The sequence below is a fragment of the Strigops habroptila genome, chromosome 5 (assembly GCF_004027225.2).
Source record: "Strigops habroptila isolate Jane chromosome 5, bStrHab1.2.pri, whole genome shotgun sequence".
Taxonomy (NCBI): domain Eukaryota; kingdom Metazoa; phylum Chordata; class Aves; order Psittaciformes; family Psittacidae; genus Strigops; species Strigops habroptila.
The window spans coordinates 3,467,378-3,487,006 of NC_044281.2; the positions used below are offsets into that span (position 1 = coordinate 3,467,378).

The following is a 19,629-nucleotide window of genomic DNA, read 5'->3' on the forward strand; positions in this document are numbered from 1 at the left end:
AAAAACACATTTCCCAGCTTTTTTTAGCGCGTGTGACTTGGAAACGTTGGACAACATTCGGCAGCCTGACATTCTCTTCCTCAAAACTCCCCCTCGGAGCCCTGAGGCGAACACGGGCACAGAGGAAGTGACTCTCCCTCAGGCTTTGAAGTGATGCAGATAACCGTGGGGACTGCATAGAAATGCTTTATTTTATTTATTTGAACAAAGTAATTAAAATAAGGCATCTCGGGTTACATGTAAACATCGAGGTCAGCTGTACACTCCCTCCCCATACTGTGGTGGCAGTAAAGTTTCAACTCCAACTTGTCAAAGAGAAATACAAACTCAGTGTTAAATGCTAATATATGATTTGTGAAGAACGTGGCTTCTCTGGAGATGTGATTCTGAAAAGTAAGGGCTGGATTTGATATAATGGCATCAAGTCTGAAATACTACCCATAATGTCACAGACACAAAATTGCCTTTCATCACCAGAACTTTTGGAACCCAGAGAATTACTGTGTGTTGTCCCAAGATATTTAAATTAAAAGGTAATTTAATATTAGATATTCTGCATAGAGCACACTGTTACTACTTTTTAATAGTATCACTTCCTTGAAAGGATATACTACATTTACTTTACTTACATTCTGATGCCTGATTTTATACCATATATTAATATAAAGGATTCTGGAAGGCTCTCCAAAGTAGTAAGCGGCTGCCCTACTTGTCACTGACAATGTCTCTAGCAATAAGTTCCTTCATTATTTCATTGGTGCCACCATAGATTGGCTGAACACGGGCGTCCACAAAAGCTCTGCAGGGAAAAAAACAGCAACAAAAAAGGGAAAGATTAAAACCAACTCTTCAGAATGGACACACAATCACAACAAAGAGATACCAAGTTTTATCCTCGAAGCTCTCTCTCTTCAAAGCATGCTATTCCCATTTTTAAAGACGTTCACATTTTTAAAGAGGTTTCAACCACCTGAAGCGTTTCACCTTTCCAAGATACTGTGCCAAACTAGGAATTTGCTCAGTATTTCTCCTCTGGTTTTTTGTTTACATTGTAAAGTCTCCACTTTATTAAATAAAACTCTAAAAAAACCTCTCCCTTTATTAAATAAAACTCTATGAAACAAGACTCTTACTACTTTTCCCCTCCCAATTCTTATTCCCTCCTTTCCTCTCAGCACGGGAGCATTAACTCAGCTCCAGACACCAAAGCCCCCATTCCCCCACCACATGCATCCTGCAGAACAGCACGCCCGCATGAACTGCTGCACCCAGGTGCCTCCTTGTTGTTAAAAAACAACTCCTGCAGAGCCAAACTGATAGTTATCGTGGTAATTTGCTCTAATGCCCTGGCCTGTCTGATCCTGTCAAGAGGACTGCTAATGGTGCTGTCAGTTCTTTCTTTGAGGTGGGCCTCAAACACCCTGGGAGGAAAAGAAAGTGCCAATGGTTCTTCACATCAGCTCCAGCTCTATTTGGGCCAGCAGCCGAAAAGCTGCATGCAGCCAAACCATTTCCATCCTCGTGCTGGAACCGGCCCCAGTACATGCACAGCTGGTGAGAGCACACAGGACAATGACAGCGTGCTTTCCCATCTTAATTCTGCTTCATTATTCAGAGAGCAGCCCAGGAGCAATACGGCATTCTCTGGAAACAGGCGTGTTGCTGAACCATGGGGATAATAAAACTCTGTATGGACAACTACTGCACGCACAGATAAGCAGGGGTTCGAGGACACCCTAAACAGGACCTGCTGGCCTTCCACCTTAGCAAGATAGGCTGCAGGACACTCAGAGATTATACTCATTAAACACATGCAGAAAAGTTATTTTAAAGCAACATTTCACACTCAATGTATTTATGATAACAGTAATTTAAAAAAAAGGGTAAACTTATTCAGTTAAAAAATTAGTTTGTTACTTATGACAACTGCACAGCAGTCCTGGTTTTCCTGTTTCTCCTATCAGATCACATCCTCTTTTTATTAAAAACACCTCCAGAAAACTCTACTTAGTGTGGCAAATGGCATGTACACAAAAGGAAACACATCTTCACAGATAATACACAAGGAAATATAGAAAAACTCTATAAATGTCCCTAAATTCATAAAGTAAGCCAAAAATTGGGAATGGCAAAATCCTCTTTTAACGTATAGATCTCTTAGCTTTTTCACTTAAGAGGGTGTAAAAAAGCTGAATGTAGTCAGTCATACTCTTGTTTAGGCAATTTGTTATTCTGGAGTACTACAAAAGATCGAAACTGTCCTTCATACACATGCATTTTATTTCAGATAAAACATACTAACTACTTCTCCTCATTTTTATTTTTACATTGCTCCCCTGTTTCTACAATTAACATTTTCTTCTAGAAAAGCAACTTCTATTTTGTGGGAAAAAAGATAATAATATAGATAGTAATTGCTCAACAGCTTATGAATTATTTGGAGAATCAAAACAAAGCCTTCCTGCAAACATCCATACAGTAGACTGCCTTTCAATAAACATGATGAGAAAAGGGGCAGTAAATCAGTTCTAAACATTAAACAACTGACAAGTAGACGTAAAGGGGGTGCCTCATTTTACTTTGCTGGTAATCTTTCACCATTCAAGTCTGAAATGCTACACTTACTTTGCAATTGGATACTCCCACATGTACCCCCATCCTCCGTGCAGTTGCACGCACTGAGTAGCTATGCTGTTTTGGAGATCAGAACACCTTAAATAGCCAAAAAGAAATTGGTTTTTAGAAGAATGTTACGCTGTGAAACATGACGAGATACACAGATAACTGAGCAAGTAGAAAACAGAACCAAACTTTTTATTCTACATAACTGATCTTAAACGCTGGCCATTAAAATACTTTATATTCTAAGGGACTTTCTTTCATCCTTCATGACTGGTAAGGAACAAACACTGTTCAATTTCACGTATTAAAGATTTGTTCTCATTATGAAAGAGCTGTTGGAGAACAAAAGCTTTTAAAAGAGACAAGATTGCTTACCTTTCTCATGGCTACAGAGATTTCTTTCGTAAAGCAGGTTGATACAGTCTCTTTTCATACCAAATCCCTCAGCTTTGTCAAAAATTAACAGCAATGACAGGCTTCCCCCCTACACTCCCACTAGCAACATACCATGATGCTCTTGAGTATATCCATCATCTGAGGATAACTTATTTTCCTCAAATGTTATAGTTTTCTATTCTACAAAATACTGTTATTCTTAAACAGGATTTCTCGCTGCAAAATACAGATTTAACTGCAAAATACAGATTTTAACCCCACTGGAAGTTCAAGTTAAAGTTGAAAGACACGAACCCTCCCACACACACTTTCTAAGCATGTAACTTTCAGAGAAGAAACAGAAATAAAGTGACGATTCAAGTCAATTGCTTCTCATGGAAGAATGTAAGAGTCCTTTTCTTCAAGCTAATCCTCCCCTATTCTCGAAACCACTCCCTCATCTAGTTAAATCCTTACAGTTTATTATATGAACTTTAAGTCCGCAGCAGTGAGTTACTGCAACTCTCTTTCCTAAATACATGCTCAAATTAATTTAGGTACACAATACAAACTGTCACCACAAAACAAAACCTTCAGATCTTTCATCACATATTGGAAAAGAAATGCACAAACTGTGTTCTAAGATCCTTCAAAGTTCTAACTCATGCCATGGACTATACAGAAGGTTTGAAGCAAAATTAACTGGAGACAGTCTCCTGAACTAATTAGGGAATAAAGCAATTCTACATTCAAGCATTTTCTAGACTCCATTAGGGAAAGGGGAAATCCAGAACAAATTGTGCCACTAACCAGTTGGGAATGTAGGGGAGTTTCAAATGCCTCGCTCTGGGAAATTTGTTGAGGAAATAAGTCTACATATCTGAGCTGGCACTAGTTGTTTCCTCCTCCTCAAAACTGAATGCCTCTGCTTACGTACCTGGTACTTCTAGGTAATCACTGCCAGGAACAGCGCTCAATCAAAATCCTTCCTTTCACTGTAGATACTCTCTTTGGATTCCCCCAGTATTCCCTGCTCATTTCTAAGAGCTGTAAACCAATGCATCTTCCACAAAATTATTTGTTCGTGTCTGATGTGCTTTTTTTGTCCCATCTTTGCAAGCAAAAAGAAAACTATACAAATTTATCTGCCACTATCTTAGATGTTTCTACTCATCCAGCTTTCTCTGGTTAAACCTAAGTTAACAGATAACGCCACCAAGTACAGGGAGAGAGAGGAGGAGTTCTGGCCAATAAAGGAAAGCACTGTTTAGTCTCAGCTACAGCAGTAGCTGTAGCCAACTATTTCTTTCCCAAACCAGATAGCTTCAGGAACTGGGTGGGCCAAAGGGCTATTGCTAAGTAAAATTAACTCATTAATGATTAATAATCATATGAGCTTCAAATAAACCTGTGCTTTTAAAAAGAAACAAAGCCCCCCCACTAAAAAAAACAAACCCCCCAAAAAAAACCTCAACAACAATTTTCTACAGCAAAATATAAATGTTTGTCTAAATACCAACAAGGTACTCACTTTTACTTGAAGCTAAAGCTGAGTCCTGGTCTGGTTATTAATGGAAGCCTGTTTTAAAAGCACACTATTGTTTGGAAATTGATCTGTTTAACCAACTCTGGTTTTCAATGTAATTAAGATTTTTGCTGGCTACACCATTACAGCTAAAGCTAGCGGTCTGTATTAGAAGCTGACTAGGTTATTATTAATCAGCCAGTAATTTTATCTCTTCAGTAGATCTGGACAGTTCAGGGTTTTTAATCAGCCTCCTGTCAAGATCATGCAAGTAACCACATACCAATACTTTGCCATAGAAGCTGTGGGGGAGTCCAGACGTTTATCTGCGTGCAGCTGCAAACAGTTGTCCAGAAAAGCTCGGCCCACACAAATCTGCGTTTTCATTTCTGCCAACTTGTGCTGCACTGTCTGATGTTGGAAATAGACAAAGAAAGAACAGAAGGAGGACAGTTGTAAGTGATCCCTGAAGTAGAAAATGGAGCATTTTCTAAAAGGATTTCTGTTAGAAATCACCATTTCAAACCACTGTACCCCAGAAGACAGCTTATTTTCCATACAATTATGCCTTTACCAATCTTATTAGAGAAAATTACGGCCCTTTGCTTCTCAAGACCAACTCAAAACATGACCTTACGAGACAAACCCCAAGAACCTGAACACAAATTCCTAGAGAGCACAGCGTAGGAGGCACTGGGTGCTCTGTCCCTCTCGGCTCCCTCTTGTGGGGGAATGTCCCTTCACTCCGTAGAGCCACCAACTTCCCCAATTAATATCATTTCATCATCTATTGAAAGCTTTTCCTATGCATTCGGTTCTTCAGAGTTTAAGTCATATGCAAAGAGACACAAGCAAAACCATCAGGAAGTTTTTCAACACTGAGTTCTGTCACATTGGAAAAGAGTTTCTAAATAGAAGAGGTAAAAAACATTAAAATAAATCCATTGCTAAGGTTCTGTAAAGCCAGACCAGGCAGGCATTCAACCATCTTTGTGTTATTCTGATAAGGAAGGGGATAAAAAACACCATCCAGTAACAAAAGGTTTTCTAATTCCACACTTCTGAAAATATATATTTTTTATATATATATATTTTTTATATATATATATAAAATCTTCTTTTTTACATATATATATATATAAAATGCTTCCCTTGACAAGAAATATAATGGACCAGTCTACCATTACAAAGATTTGATTTCAAACACTGTACTGTGGCGTGACTAAACGAATTAGACAAGGCAGAGTTCTAATTAAAAAGGATTTTTGATTATATGCATATTCTAGCCATCAGCAATAAAAAGGAAACTGAAGAGGTATGCAAGAATGGATTGCTTTGGCAAAAATAATATACTTTGTTAAGTTTATTTGCCACCTGGTGGTTGGCAGTGGGCTAGCCTAAAAAAGGAGATTATTTTGGAGATCTCTGCACAGCGAACTACCAGAATTAAGAAGCATCCTTTATCTACATTAAAAAACAGGTAAAATGTATTCCTTTTGTGTTAAAGCTGCACACTGCACATACTATATTTCTGAATGGTAGCTTTAAAAACAGATGAAAATCATAATTCTCTGAAAGATGCCTACCATTCCAGCCTCTAAAGGGCCTGATTCTGCTGCCATTCACAGCTAAAGATTTGATTTTGACAAAGGAAGTCTCACGACTAAGATAATTATTAAGTATTTAAAAAGTATATTATATTTAAAGAAGTATATTATACAAAAAAAAAAGAGGCAGGCAACATCCTCCCCATATGAATCCCATATGAACCCATATGAATCACTTCTATCCTATAAAGCAAACACGCAGGAGCTTGGTCTGCTCCAGCCCTAACAGCTAACGTGGTTTTCAGGAAAGTCCGACCATCGCAGTACTGCGGAAAGCAACATCTGTTTTTATGACTGCAACTAAAGAGCGTAGGCAGAAGTGTCTCAAAACACAATTAACTACCACTGTCAGAAGTGAGGTACGCTCACAGAGACCGATCCAACACTTTTATATGCAGTCACTTGAATACCCGGCTAGCTGCTAGCTGAGGAATCTCACTGCAACACCCATAAAGCTGAATACAAACACCTCTGTATGCAGGTAGCAAGGTCACTGCCTGGCAGCACCCCCCAGCATCAGCCTCAGAGTTCCATTTTTCTGCAATGCATTGTGTGCAGGGGAATGCAGCACCTGCACATGCACCAAGCTCTTCTGCAGCCTGTAGAACCCCAGGCAGACACAGACACACACGCAGGTGTAACAGACCCTGTGGTTAGGACCTCCGACAGTAAAACGCAAGCCTAAGAGCAACCAGGTAATTTTCTTCCACCAGCAGCAAAAAGCCTGTTTTGGCCTGCACATTTCACTTCCAAAAGCAGCACTGCTGGGAGGTATCTAACTGAATCATAAAATACATACATCAAGGCTTTTGTGGTGTTGGGCATGGAAGCAAACAACAGCCATGCTCCAACAGTGGAACCTCTGCAAACAGTCCTTTGAAAACAGCCCAGTGATTTTCCTTTGCTATTTCACATATAAAGCAAATGCACCCTGGAATCTGTACACAAGTCTCTCAGTTCAAACTCACCTGCAAGTGTGCAACTGTCTTCCCAAAAGCTTTTCTTTGCTTCACATAATTCCTTGTTTCTTCAAACATGAATTCACAACTGGCAAGAGCCATGTCAGCGATTAGTAGTCTCTCCTTTTGAAACACAAATTACAGAATCCAGTTGAACGAGACCTACATTTCTCCATATCAGATGCACAACTGGGGCACAGATGTGCAGTGTTGTTCATTAAGGGAGGGGGGCAGAAGTCACACTAAGTATCAAATCAGACACATTGCATTACTGAAATTAATGAGTGGAACAAATGCCTCCTGCCTGAAGCTCTGTTAAGACTTTTCCAGGGTACTATTCTATCACAATGAGTCAGAAAATAGCTACAACCACAGGACTCAGACTGACTGAAAAACTCACACCAAATTCTGTTTCAATTATCGGTTTTCACTGCTCAGGTTAAAGAACAACTGTATTTAACAATTTTAATAGGACAGCTTAAAAAAAAAACCCCAAAACCTACCAAAAAAACAACCAAAACCCTGGCTGTTTTTTCCTTCCTCATAACATGTTGAAAAACAGGAACTGAGTACAGAACAATTGCTTCTAGCACCACTGAAATCATCTGATGCATCAGATTGAACCTGTTCATGAATGCATCCACTTCTTTAAAGCAGTAAAACATTTCCTTTGATCAGGTTTTGTACTTGCTCACAGCATAAAATAAAATAAACATGATCCCTACTAGATAAGGCAAGTACAAAGTCATAGTTTTGACAAAGCACAGTCATGCTTTGAAAAACCACATTGCTTCTTTATCCTCTCCAATAATTCCAAAACTTCATAAACTAAGTCGTAACTGTTCTTTCCACTCGCAAGGTATTCTGGCAACTAAACAACTTCGTTACTTTGCTATATGGACAGAGTTCCTTATATCTTTAATGTGCTTCTACTGGTGTAAGAGCTAAAATAGCAGTGCTTACTTGTTTCTTTAAAGAGAATGCCAAATGTATCGGGCACCTCCAACCTGTACTTCATTTCCTAAGCAAAGTGGTTTCATGCTATAATTATACAGCAAAACTGTGGTATGTTCTTTTAAATACATTACCTTCAGCTTCTTCACTAGTTGGTTTGTTGATTAAGAGACTGGGCTGAGCTGATGGGATATCAACATTTTTACCAATGCCCAAAGAATGGCACCGTTAGCACTAGGAACCGTGTACTCCAGCTAAGAAGCAGCAGTTACCAACACAATGTTGCCTACAGACATCCCGATTCTGAGCCCAAGGTGGCTCCCCATGATACACAATCCTCAAGCTAAGGCAGATTCTAACGATGACAAAAATCATCCTGTATTCTTCCTACAGACAGCAAACACTCAGTTCGTCTTACCTGAGGGAGCTCTGCCATCAGATAATAGAAGCCTTTGTTCTCTTTTCCAAGCAAGGCACTGGCTGGCAACCGCACATCTTCAAAAAACAGCTCTGCTGTGTCCTAAGAGGATTTTAAACACAACAGTTTAGAGCCCGACATTCTCATCTCTTCATTCCACTTCCTTTGCCCCATTTTTTTCTTGCTATTGTACACTTTAACTTGAAATCATAGAACCATTTGGGTTGGAAGAGCCCTCCAAAGGTCAGCTAGTTTCTCTCCTACTGAAAGCAGCTCCAGCTAAGCAAGCAGCTGAGGGCCTCGTCCACCTCTTCCCAAAGCACCAAAGACGAAGGCTCCACAGCCTCTCTGGCCCCTTGTTCCACTACAGGATCACTTGTATGGTGAATTTTTTTTTCTTAATACTTACTTAGAATTTCCCTTAATGTAACTTGTGTCCCTTGCCACTCTCACTATGCTCCTCTGAGAAGAATGTGGTGCTACCATCTCTACAGCCAACTGTTAGGTGGCTGAAGACACCAAGAAGATCCTGTCAGATCAGAGCGAACAAATCCAGGTTCCTTGCACACTGCAGGCTTCTTGCATGCATTCTCCTTGCACACTGCATGCTTCAGGCTTATGTAGGCAAACTCAGCATCATACCTTGCATGTGTACCGTTTGTGCTCTAAAGCCTACGAACTCGAATAGCACCACAGTTTTGTTTTATATTTATTTACCTAATGCCAGGCATGAAGAGATTTTAAACTTCCTCCAAGTTAAGTGTTAGGGGTGGTAGCAACTCACCTGAGCTTTCAAGCCAATTTTGTTCAGCTTGCGTCCTTTGATGAAACCTTTTGTTCCATTTTCCACCAGGAAAAGGCTGATCCCATGAGCAGGAGATCGGGCCTCCCGGTTGGTAACTGCAACCACGATCACTACATCACTCATCCAACCATTAGTGATGAATACCTGTAAAATAAAGCAACTTGGAATAAAGCAACAAGCTAGAAAACTGGCATTGACTCTTTCACGGGTAAGCTGAAAGGCAAGCTGCAAGCATCCAAAAGGCTCTTAAGCTTTCAGAATTAAGTGTTTTGAAACCAGGTCTATGAATTAATTAGTTTGAGGAGTGTTGTGTGGGGCAGAAGTGTGAAGTGAAATGCAAAGATCTGTTTCTTTTGTCTGTCCCATGATAAAGAAGGAATATGGTATTGAATGTAGAGATTAAATGAATACAGGGGATCTCTTTTCTAGAAATTAAATTAGCAATGTATAACATGCAAAACTATCAATGGCTCCTTGTCACAACTGCTTATTATAATCCTGTACAATGAGTCATGAACCTGCCAAAGTGATCCATCTTAATTCCAGGTAAAGAAACAAGCTATCTGTCCTGCTTGGCCTCAACTATGCAGCATGAGCAAATATCCTTCTGAACACCTATACATACATATTTCCTTGCACACATTCTCACCACTGGAAATTCCACTAAGGAGAGAAGTGACTATCGGTACCATGTTATCAGCAGGAGCACAAAAGAAAGCAGGGAGAAAGAAGATTAAAACACTCCATAGCTTTAAAACAAACCCTGTTGAACCCACACTTCCATTTGAACACTATTTCTGCCTTCTTGCTTTTTTATTAGGGCAGTGAAGTAGAGGTTAATGCTGCCAGCATTGCAACAGCTTGACAACACACACAAAACACCTAATCCAGTTGGGTTCTTTCTCCTAACACAACCAGCAGGCTCCTGAATAAAGCCTCCACAGCCTGCATTGTGGCAACACAAGTTTTCACTTGGGCCACAGAAGATTTCAGTGATAGTTTATCTGTTTTGTTGTTCAATCTCAGCTGAACCAGCTCTGGCCCTACTTATTCTACACAGGACTTATTTTCTCCCCTCACCCCTTGTCTTCCCAGTTTAAGAGAAAATGGGCCTTTTGATAAGGTTATTTAAAAGCTATAAAAATAACCTACTCAAGCATTTCCATAACTTGGCCTGTAAATTGCCAACAACATCTCAAGTCCTAGGAAAAAAGTTAACAGGGGAAAAAACCAACCACCACCACAGCATAACCCACAAAAAAAGAACCAAAGCGGAAGGACTGGGGGGAAATACTAACACTGGTGAACATCCTTCTCTGTCTAAATGCATTCACTTCCCAAAGCCTACGAGGTGCATGTGTCTGTTCACTTACCTTGCTCCCATTAAGAATCCAGTCATTTCCATCTTTTTTTGCATATGTCCGTATTCCCTGCAAGTCACTAAAATGAAATTCAAAAGGTCCTTCAAGAAACCATTGCAGAAGCTTCAATTTGCATCTTGAATTCTACCCAATATAAAGTAATTTTATACTGTCCAGGCACGGGTGCAGTGAAAACGCAGTGAAACACAGTGAAACACAGTGAAAGAGCTTAGAGTGTAACACAGAAACCACAAACACGCTGTGGAAAGGGATGATAAATCCATGCAATCGGACAAGAGCAGGAGGACCCGTTTTAACGGGTCTGCTTGTAGAAGGTGGTGTCATAAGCACTAACGGGTCAGTATCCCTTACGCCAGTATGCCTTAAGTGATAAACACCAGACAAAACCATATCTTCTAAGCAGGCTCAACCCTGATCAGGAGGTTCTGTAAAAAGCCACTGGCAACATCTACCATTTGTAGAAGCATGACACCAACAAGTTTTGCTTTTCACCTGTCCCTCTCTGTTTCGGGAATTGGCCAGATCAGCTGTGTCTACTCCAAACATGTGCTGTCTGCCCTTCAACAATGATGGGCAAGGAGGGACACTTCTCTGTTTGAAAGGGTTCAGAGAAGAGAAAACAAGGTGCTCTGTTCCACAACAAAAGCTAATAGTAAAAGTCAAGCCCTCTTTACCGAGGTATGTAGTTTTCTCCTGACTACCTGGCATATTAAAATTACGTCCACATGACAAGCAAGTTAGTAACTATAAACTCAGGCTATAAAAGCAAACACAAAGCATATTTGCCCACAGCGGGATTATATAGAAACGGATTCTGACCAAGTATATTGAAAATGACAAAGCTGTAAAGTATAACAGGGTTTTTGAGGTCCTGCCTAACCTAGGATATTGTCTAGTAACTAAAATGACCATATAACCAGGAGGCTCAGAATCGTTTTCACTGACAAATCAATAGACAGCATATAATGTTTTAATATTTAGCTTACCTGCCAGCCCCAGGTTCTGTCATGGCAATAGCTCCAATACATTTGCCTGCGGCCATTCTGGGGATAAAGTGTTTAACCTGTTCTTCAGAGCCATAGTTTGCAATGTAGGGCATGACTATATCTGAATGAAGGCTGAATCCTGGGCCAGTACAGTTAACATACATCCTTGGGGAGCAGGGGAAAAGAAGTTCAGAAAAAAGTCCTACAAACACTAAACACTGAGCTTTACACTGTTACAACATAGACCCAACAATGAAGAAAGCCCCACCACTCAGAAGTCTCAGACAATCTGAGCTGTGGCACTTGCACTGTTATTTATAGAATGTGCTTTCACAGCCAAATGGGTATATAACTTATCAGACTAACAAAAACCTTCCCCCAGCCACAAAGCCCTAACAGTGGAGCACGATGACATTTGTTACTTAAAACGATCATCCGCAATACTTAAAACAAGAGGGTCTAAACTATTCTTTCCATGAGGAAGAGAACACTATTTTCTGTAAGCAAACATATTCCATAATGAGGGCACCTCCTGGAAAAATAATAGTCTCTTGATAATATCACTGAAATTAATCCCGAAGCGTGTGGTACTCACTGCTCCTCCCAGACCACAGCTGAAGAGAGGATATCTGCTCCAATGCCTCCATGCTTTTCAGCGATAGCAACACCCAGCAAACCCTGCTGCCCAGCCTTTTCCCAGAGCTCCCTGCTCACCTGGCCATCCTTTTCCCATCTGCAAAATGAGCACAACAACAGCCATGCATTAAATCCCCCATTGTGCTACTGCTTATTTGTCGTGGCTGCTGCTTCACACAACACCTGCAGCCAGGTTTCACTGCATAGGAAGAGGCTTTCAGCCTCACCAACAGACAATGCGTAGGGTACGTAGACAACTATATTTTGCAGCTAAGAAGTGGTGGCTTAATAATAGTTCTTTTAGTCTTCAAGTCCACAGATGCCACTGTGGACACAACAGGGCACCAACTGTACAAGAAGTTTGAACTCCTGCTTCATATAACACATAACCTGACGTTTCTTTAAGACTTGTGATGAAAGGCAGTGCTGCCTATTGGTCTGAGTACCAGACTGGTATTTCGGAGGTTTAGCTACAACTGGCTGGATAATTATGAGCAGGTCTTTATCTTCCTGACATTCCATTTTCCCCATATACGAAATGAGTGTAACACATCCCTACCTTTTGTGAAAGACTTCAACTCTACCAGTGAGAACTGCTCCATCAGAACTGAGCGTTAACATACCAGTCACTTCTATATAAAGTCAGTCCCTGTGCACTTACCACAAGTGAGTACTGTACCTTGGTAAATTACTGCTTTAAAGAGGTTTCAAGTTTGTAAATAGATACTTGAGGCCTATTTGCTGACACTTTGCAAACTTTAACACCACAGGAATCACTTATTCTTGGAAAAATAGTGCCTCTTCATGGAGTTTGCCAACTCACCAGGAAGTCAGACAGACATTAGTGGCTCGGCTTTTTCTTTTAGTGTCCTTTTTTTTTTTAAAACCACACTTTTAAAATTATATGGTAGACAGATTATACCAGAACATGTCCTCTGACACACCTGTGTGCAGCAGAGCTATGCCACAGAACTTTATCCATAGTTAATGAAGTATCTTGTCCTACACATTTAAGCTCATTCCCAGACCTTTTGCTCCTACACTGGAAATCTTAAACAAACGTCTCTCATGACCATCTCTGCTTCCCCACCACCACTTTCAGGGCCATTCCTGTCTCTACTTCATAAACTATGCCTGAAGCCTCCTTTACCTGAAAGGTGTGAGAACAGAACAGTTCACAGGTTGCTGAAGTGATACAAAAATACAAGTCCAATTTATTCCAGTCTGCCTAGCAAATCATTGGATCAGCAAGCTAGCTGGATCTTCACCAGTCTCAAGCACAGCCAGTACCCATTCACAGACCTACACTAGAAGTCATTCTAACAAAAGATGAGGGAAAACATCTGGTTGTGTGGACAGGATATGATTGTTCAGTGGAAAAGCATACTACTTTGAGGTCATGGTTGGAGGGCGAAAAAAAATAGCTGGCAACAACCCTGCTGCAAGCTGTTTCCATTGCCTCCTGCTGTTCATTTCTGCCCCAGAGCCTCAACACCTCACTCACTCAATTGTGCCACCTCAACTGTTTGTGGAAACACACTGTGAGCTGCATCAGGAAACTCATCTAGCAGCATGATTCAAGATCAATGCAAGTGCAATAATTAATAGTGCAAAGCCTGGGTTGGAGCAATCCTAACCACAAACACAGGTTGGGCTGATAATGGATTCAAAGCAGCCCTGAGAAGAAAGACTTTTGGGGGTGTTGGTTGACAAGAAACTCCCCATGACCCAGCAGCGTGCACTTGCAGCCCAGAACCCCGCCATGTGCTGGGCTGCACCCCCAGAGCATGAGAAGCAGGTTGAGGGAGGGGATTCTCCCCCTCCTCTGCGCTCTGGGGAGACCCCCCCCCCCCGCAGACCTGATCCAGCTCTGGGGCAACAGCACAAGAGGGACGTGGAGCTGCTGAAGCGAGGCCAGAGGAGGCCCCGGAGCTGCTGCGAGGGCTGGAGCAGCTCTGCTCTGGAGCCAGGCTGAGAGAGCTGGGCTGGGGCAGCCTGGAGAAGAGAAGGCTCCTGAAGGGGAGACCTTAGAGCAGCCTTTCGGTACCTGAAGGGGCCAACGAGAAACCTGGAGAGGGGCTTTCGACAAGGGCATGCAGCAATAGGACAGGGGGGAATGATTTAAACTGATAGAGGAGAGATTTGCATTACATATTAGGAAGAAGTTCTTCCCTGTGAGGGTGCTGAGGCGCTGGCACAGACTTTTCCCAGAGAAGCTGTGGCTGCCCCATCCCTGGCAGTGTTCAAGGCCAGGTTGGACATGGGGGCTTGGAGCAACCTGCTCTAGTGGAAGGTGTCCCTGCCCGTGGCAGGGGGTTGGAACTGGGTGAGCTTTAAGGTCCCTTCCAACCCAAACCAGTCTGGGATTCGATGAACAAGCCCTTCACTAACTCCCGGTGCTTTCACAGGACCATTTTTCAGGTAAAGTAAAAATTGTTTAAAGACACTTCTGCAGCTTAATGTTTTTTGTTCAAAAACATGTTCTTAGTTAATTTATTTTCTTTCTCCAACTATAACATGATTGCATATAACTAAAATAAGGGAGAAGACCACCCTCCAGCTCTAGTTCAGTGGAAGTACAACGCTTCTACTCTGTGCAGACCACCACACATATTTCCACGGAAGCAAAAAAACAAAGAGAAATGAAAACAAAGATATTTTGTGCAAATGTGTTGGTAATACATAATTCAGCTCACCATCCTACATGTACTGTATTGACACACCTACTCCAATGTAATCCAGACAGTGTCAATGCTTTTTTTAGATCACAGCAGTACAATAGCATAAGAACTGAATCGTTTCCCTAATTCTACCCCCAAGACATTAGTGCCAGAGTTAATACCTACAAGCACGGATTCTTTTGCTGCAACTCAAAAAACTGCATTTGCCGGCTTACAGGACTAATGCCTGCACTGGAGCTCAAAGAATGCAGTGAACTCTGTTTATGTGTGATTTCACCACCACCCCCCCCAATATGATTTTCACAGGCAGGTTTGTTTTAATTGAGTACATTAAAAAAGCTTGAAAATGAAAACAAATATCCTGTTTATCCTGTCAGATTAACACCCCCAGAAGGCATTTTGGGGGGAAAAATGCACATTATTTGGCAAACCAGAATTTTTAAGAGCTATCTTACTGTGCATGAAAAGGCAGCACTTCTTCCTGAAAGAACTTCCTGGCACTCTCCCTGAAGATATCATGATCTGACGAGAAGATCCTCCGAGTGCCTATATCAAGCAAGCTTCTAGAAGAAGATGGCTCGGGGCGCTTTGTGCCATGCTGTTCAGCTTGCAGAGGACTAAAAAAGACAAATGAAAGCATCTGTTAGGACACCCCATTTACATAACCCTTTAAAAAGGAAGGGCACACCTGCGTTGTTAAACATATTTCACATCCCAAGTTTAGCACACTGTTAGGTCTAAAGGATACCCACAATAAATGTAAAACCTAGCACACACTGTACTTCACTGGGCTGTGAAAGGAGGTAAAGCAAGACCAGTTTGTCCTTAACACTTCAACTAAATTAGAAACAATAATAATACATACATAGGTAAGAGGTTAAAGTTCCTGTTCATTAGAGATGCTAAAAATCATCACTGCCTTCTCCCCCTGCCACCCAACCTCCAAAATGCACTTCAACTCAATTTAAACTGAGCAGGTAGCTTTTTTAACAAGTGTGCTTTTTTGTCAGTTCTGTTCATTCTCTACATGCCCCCGAAAGTCTCCCAATCCATGACACTGAAAATTCACACACTCAAAATATAAGCGAGTACAACATGGATTTGCATGCTCTGAGGGCTGTAGTATACTTTGCATTATCACATATATACCTGCATAGTTCTAACCTTGAAAATAATACTTTTTAATTCCTTCTAACTTTCAGTATTCTTGTTGTAGAGGAAGGCTAATCCTCCCAAACTCTGATAAAAAAACATACCTAAAAGTAAAAATGCTTCTTTAACAACAAGTAAAAACTGAAACAGTGGTAGATGTCAGTAGCTGAAACCACACAAGGGAAGTGCAATTACAAAACAACAAGGAAGGGTTTGAAGCTTTTGTATGAGCTTAGAATGTCAAGGATGACATATTACTTTAGGGCTGAAATGAAAAGTCACTTCTTACAATATGTGCACTGTGTTCTTTGACTTGCCTTTATTTTACTGCCACAAAACACCAGAAATCAGAAATACAGAGCTGAGCTATATTAAATGGAAAGGCCTTCACTGTTCCTTTCTCAAACTATTTTGTTCCTCTCTCCTCAGATCCTCAGCACAAGTAATTTTGTGCAGTCCCAAAGAGCTTAACTGAGCCTACACTTAATCACTCCATTACCGAGACAAAGGTCTTTATTTACTGCCAGATGAAGTTACTCGTGCTGTTCCTGGTGCAAAGGATTAAACACGCCTGAAACACAGACTATTTACTTCTAGCGATATTTGGAAGCAGCAGGCTACTGCAACTTGCTTTTCACTATGTTGTCCCCCCCAGACACAGGCTTTCCATGCTGGGCACACAGTGACTTTCCCTAAAGCTCCGTCTTATTTTTAAAGCTGTTTAAGATGTTGCTGAGCTGTATTTAAGATCACCGTTTTGCTTAACCGTGGCTCACAGCCCACATGGCACACAGGAAGGGCCTGGCTGCACTGTCACATCAACCACAGCCCTGGGAGACACAACCTGAAGGTCAGAGGAGGCATAAACACATTCCTGCATTTCTGCTCCCCAAAAACCCCATTCCAAGCGCCCTGCTGCCACGGGTCCAGTGTGCCCAGGAGAGGACACATCCAGCCTGTCACCTGCTGCCGCTATGGGACTTGGTGTTCCCAGAGTGTGGACGAGAAGCAAAGCAAAGGTCAGGCCCATCGAGTGGATGCATTGGGGCTCCAGAACTTGTCACGCACAGCGTGTTCAGGGGGACTCCCAGGCCTGGGGGACACCAGGCGCTCACCCAGAACCCCGCTGCCTCCTGCAAAGGGGGCACAGGCACACACACAGACATACACATCAAGATACCTGTGCCTATAACCTTCCTGCCATACAGACACATAGCACACATCCACACCCCTCCAAACGCATACACAGGGACACCCGCCACGTATGTATAGTCACACAGTATATATACGAGTACATATAGCATGTGCGACCCCATCAACACACATACCCACCCACACGGAGCCCCAGGCTCTGGCGCCCGGCCACGGCCACCCCCCCCCCCCCATCCTCCCGGTGCCTCAACCTCGCTGTATCCCCGGCGGTGCCCACCAACGCCGGCCCCGCTAACCTGGGCTGGGCAGAGAAGGGCCGGGGGCCGGCGGCCCGCAGCAATCCCCGCAGCCGGAGCAGCCGGACCGCCATCTTACGCCGCAGCTGGACAGGGCAGGGCAGGGCAGAGCAGAGCAGGGCGGGCCAGCAGCAGGAGGGGCGCGATCCTTGCCCCGTCACGTTACTGTGAATTAGACATGATTGTTTTCTTTCCGGGTCGTTCCACGGCGGCTGCCGAGTTCTGTCAGCGTCTCTCTTCGCCTCAGCTCCTGTGGCGGGTGGGTGCTGCCCGAAGCCTCTTGTCACAACACGCACCCGTGTAGTCACCCCGGCTCCTGCCTTCTCGCGGTTACAAATCCTCGGATCGAGCTGGGCGTACAGCAGGATTACGCGGAAACATCTGTATTATTGTTATAATAACGGAGCTTTGAAATCACGTTCCAGAGGGCAGCGGGAAAAGAGGCTGCTCGGGCGCACCCAGGGAGGGAGCACGGAGGGGATTATGGCTCTAGGCGTTCGTGTGGTTGTGCGGGGCCAGAGCCGCTCCCCGCTTTGCGCTGGCTCCGTCCGTACCCCCTCCTAAGGGACGGACACCCGGGTCCTCTGTCACCCCTCCCCGGGTCTGTGGGGACGATGGAGGGGGGGGACCTGCGTTCCCCTCAGCCCTGCCCCAGCGCTGCGGGACGGGACGGCACTGCATTGCCCCGGACTGCCGGGGTCCATATCGGCGGCAGGACTCCGGCGGCCTCACGTCGGTAGGGTTTGGTCTGCGGAACCTGCACACCAAAATCCTTCAGCGCTGAGGGTGAGGAAGGTGTTTCATGATTGTTGTGTGCAAGAGCTTTGGGGAGGGGAAGAGAGCATTACTTTCTGGAAGAGAAAACCAGTGGAGGTAGGGGGAAAGAATAAAGTCTGCTCATAGTTCTTCACTTCAGCTCGTGCAGTCACCTCGCTGCACAGGTGATGGATAATACTCTACTGAATCCACTGTTCTGAGCTGGAAGTGGGCATCTGGAGAGGGGCTTTAGACAAGGGCCTGTAGGGACAGGGCAAGGGGATGGCTTTAATCTGCCAGAGGGGAGATTGAGATGAGCTCTTAGGCAGAAGCTCTTCCCTGTGAGGGTGCTGAGGCGCTGGCACAGGGTGCCCAGAGAAGCTGTGGCTGCCCCATCCCTGGCAGTGTTCAAGGCCGGGTTGGACACAGGGGCTTGGAGCAACCTGCTCTAGTGGAAGATGTCCCTGCCCGTGGCAGGGGGTTGGAACTGGATGAGCTTTGAGGTCCCTTCCAACACAAACCAGTCTGGGATCTTTCACTGACAAAGGAGCTCCTACCTGCTTGCTTTTCCTCAAAACCCTGAGCTACAAACTGACTAGAAAATACAACCATCATTGTGATGAGGATTAGGTTAAAGCGATATACAGGCCCCATCAGGCGGATTTTACATGTTTTTCTCACTCTCCACGTGGCGTTGGGGAACCATCAGGCATTAGCTTCTGGAGTCATGAGGTGGCACAAAATTTGTAAGCAAAAAGCCTTCATGTTTGCTGAGAAATAAAACAAAATCTGAAAAGCAAGATTGCAGTGGCTCAAAACTCAAAGCAGATTGACCCAGAAGATTTTTTTCATAATCTTGTCATTTTAAAGCTAATAATTTATTGAGAGGTGAATTGTAGATAATTTGTTCAGAGAATTCCCATGGTTTGGGTATTTCTGTATATTGATCCATAGTCTAAAGCTGTTGTAACGGTTTTTAACAGATAAATATCTTTTGATCAATCCAAGTTTCATCTAAAGTATTCCTACACCCTAATCCAGAAGATGGCACTACAGGAAAAGCTATTCCTTTAGATGGGCCTGCCTGGAAGGAGCCTCACCTCTCGAAGGGTGTTTGTGTGTTCAGTGTGATATAGTGGTGTAAGAAACGCGCTCACCTTTAGAAAAATTTAACTGGGGACGAAGTCAGTGGAGCAGAGGTTTATTTACAGCGCTGGGTGCATTCCTTCATATCCCACATGCACACTTGTGAGTACAGAGTCAGAGTTTCTTATAGTCAAGCCTTTTACATATTCATAGGACTTTTAGGAAGATGAATCCCAC

At 43.0% G+C, this 19,629-nt stretch overlaps 1 protein-coding gene across 1 annotated transcript; it reads right to left on the minus strand.

The window, feature by feature from the left end:
- Nucleotides 1-170: 170 nt before the first annotated feature.
- ACADL (acyl-CoA dehydrogenase long chain) lies at nucleotides 171-18,030 on the minus strand. The gene is made up of 11 exons (XM_030486796.1): nucleotides 17,551-18,030; nucleotides 15,406-15,567; nucleotides 12,229-12,366; nucleotides 11,634-11,798; nucleotides 10,639-10,705; nucleotides 9,245-9,409; nucleotides 8,461-8,562; nucleotides 7,098-7,211; nucleotides 4,806-4,933; nucleotides 2,626-2,712; nucleotides 171-799 (listed from the first exon to the last, which is right to left on the minus strand). The coding sequence occupies exons 1-11, from the start codon at nucleotides 17,622-17,624 to the stop codon at nucleotides 706-708; spliced, it is 1,296 nt and encodes a 431-aa protein (XP_030342656.1). The 5' UTR covers nucleotides 17,625-18,030; the 3' UTR covers nucleotides 171-705.
- Between the last annotated feature and the right edge of the window lie 1,599 nt (nucleotides 18,031-19,629).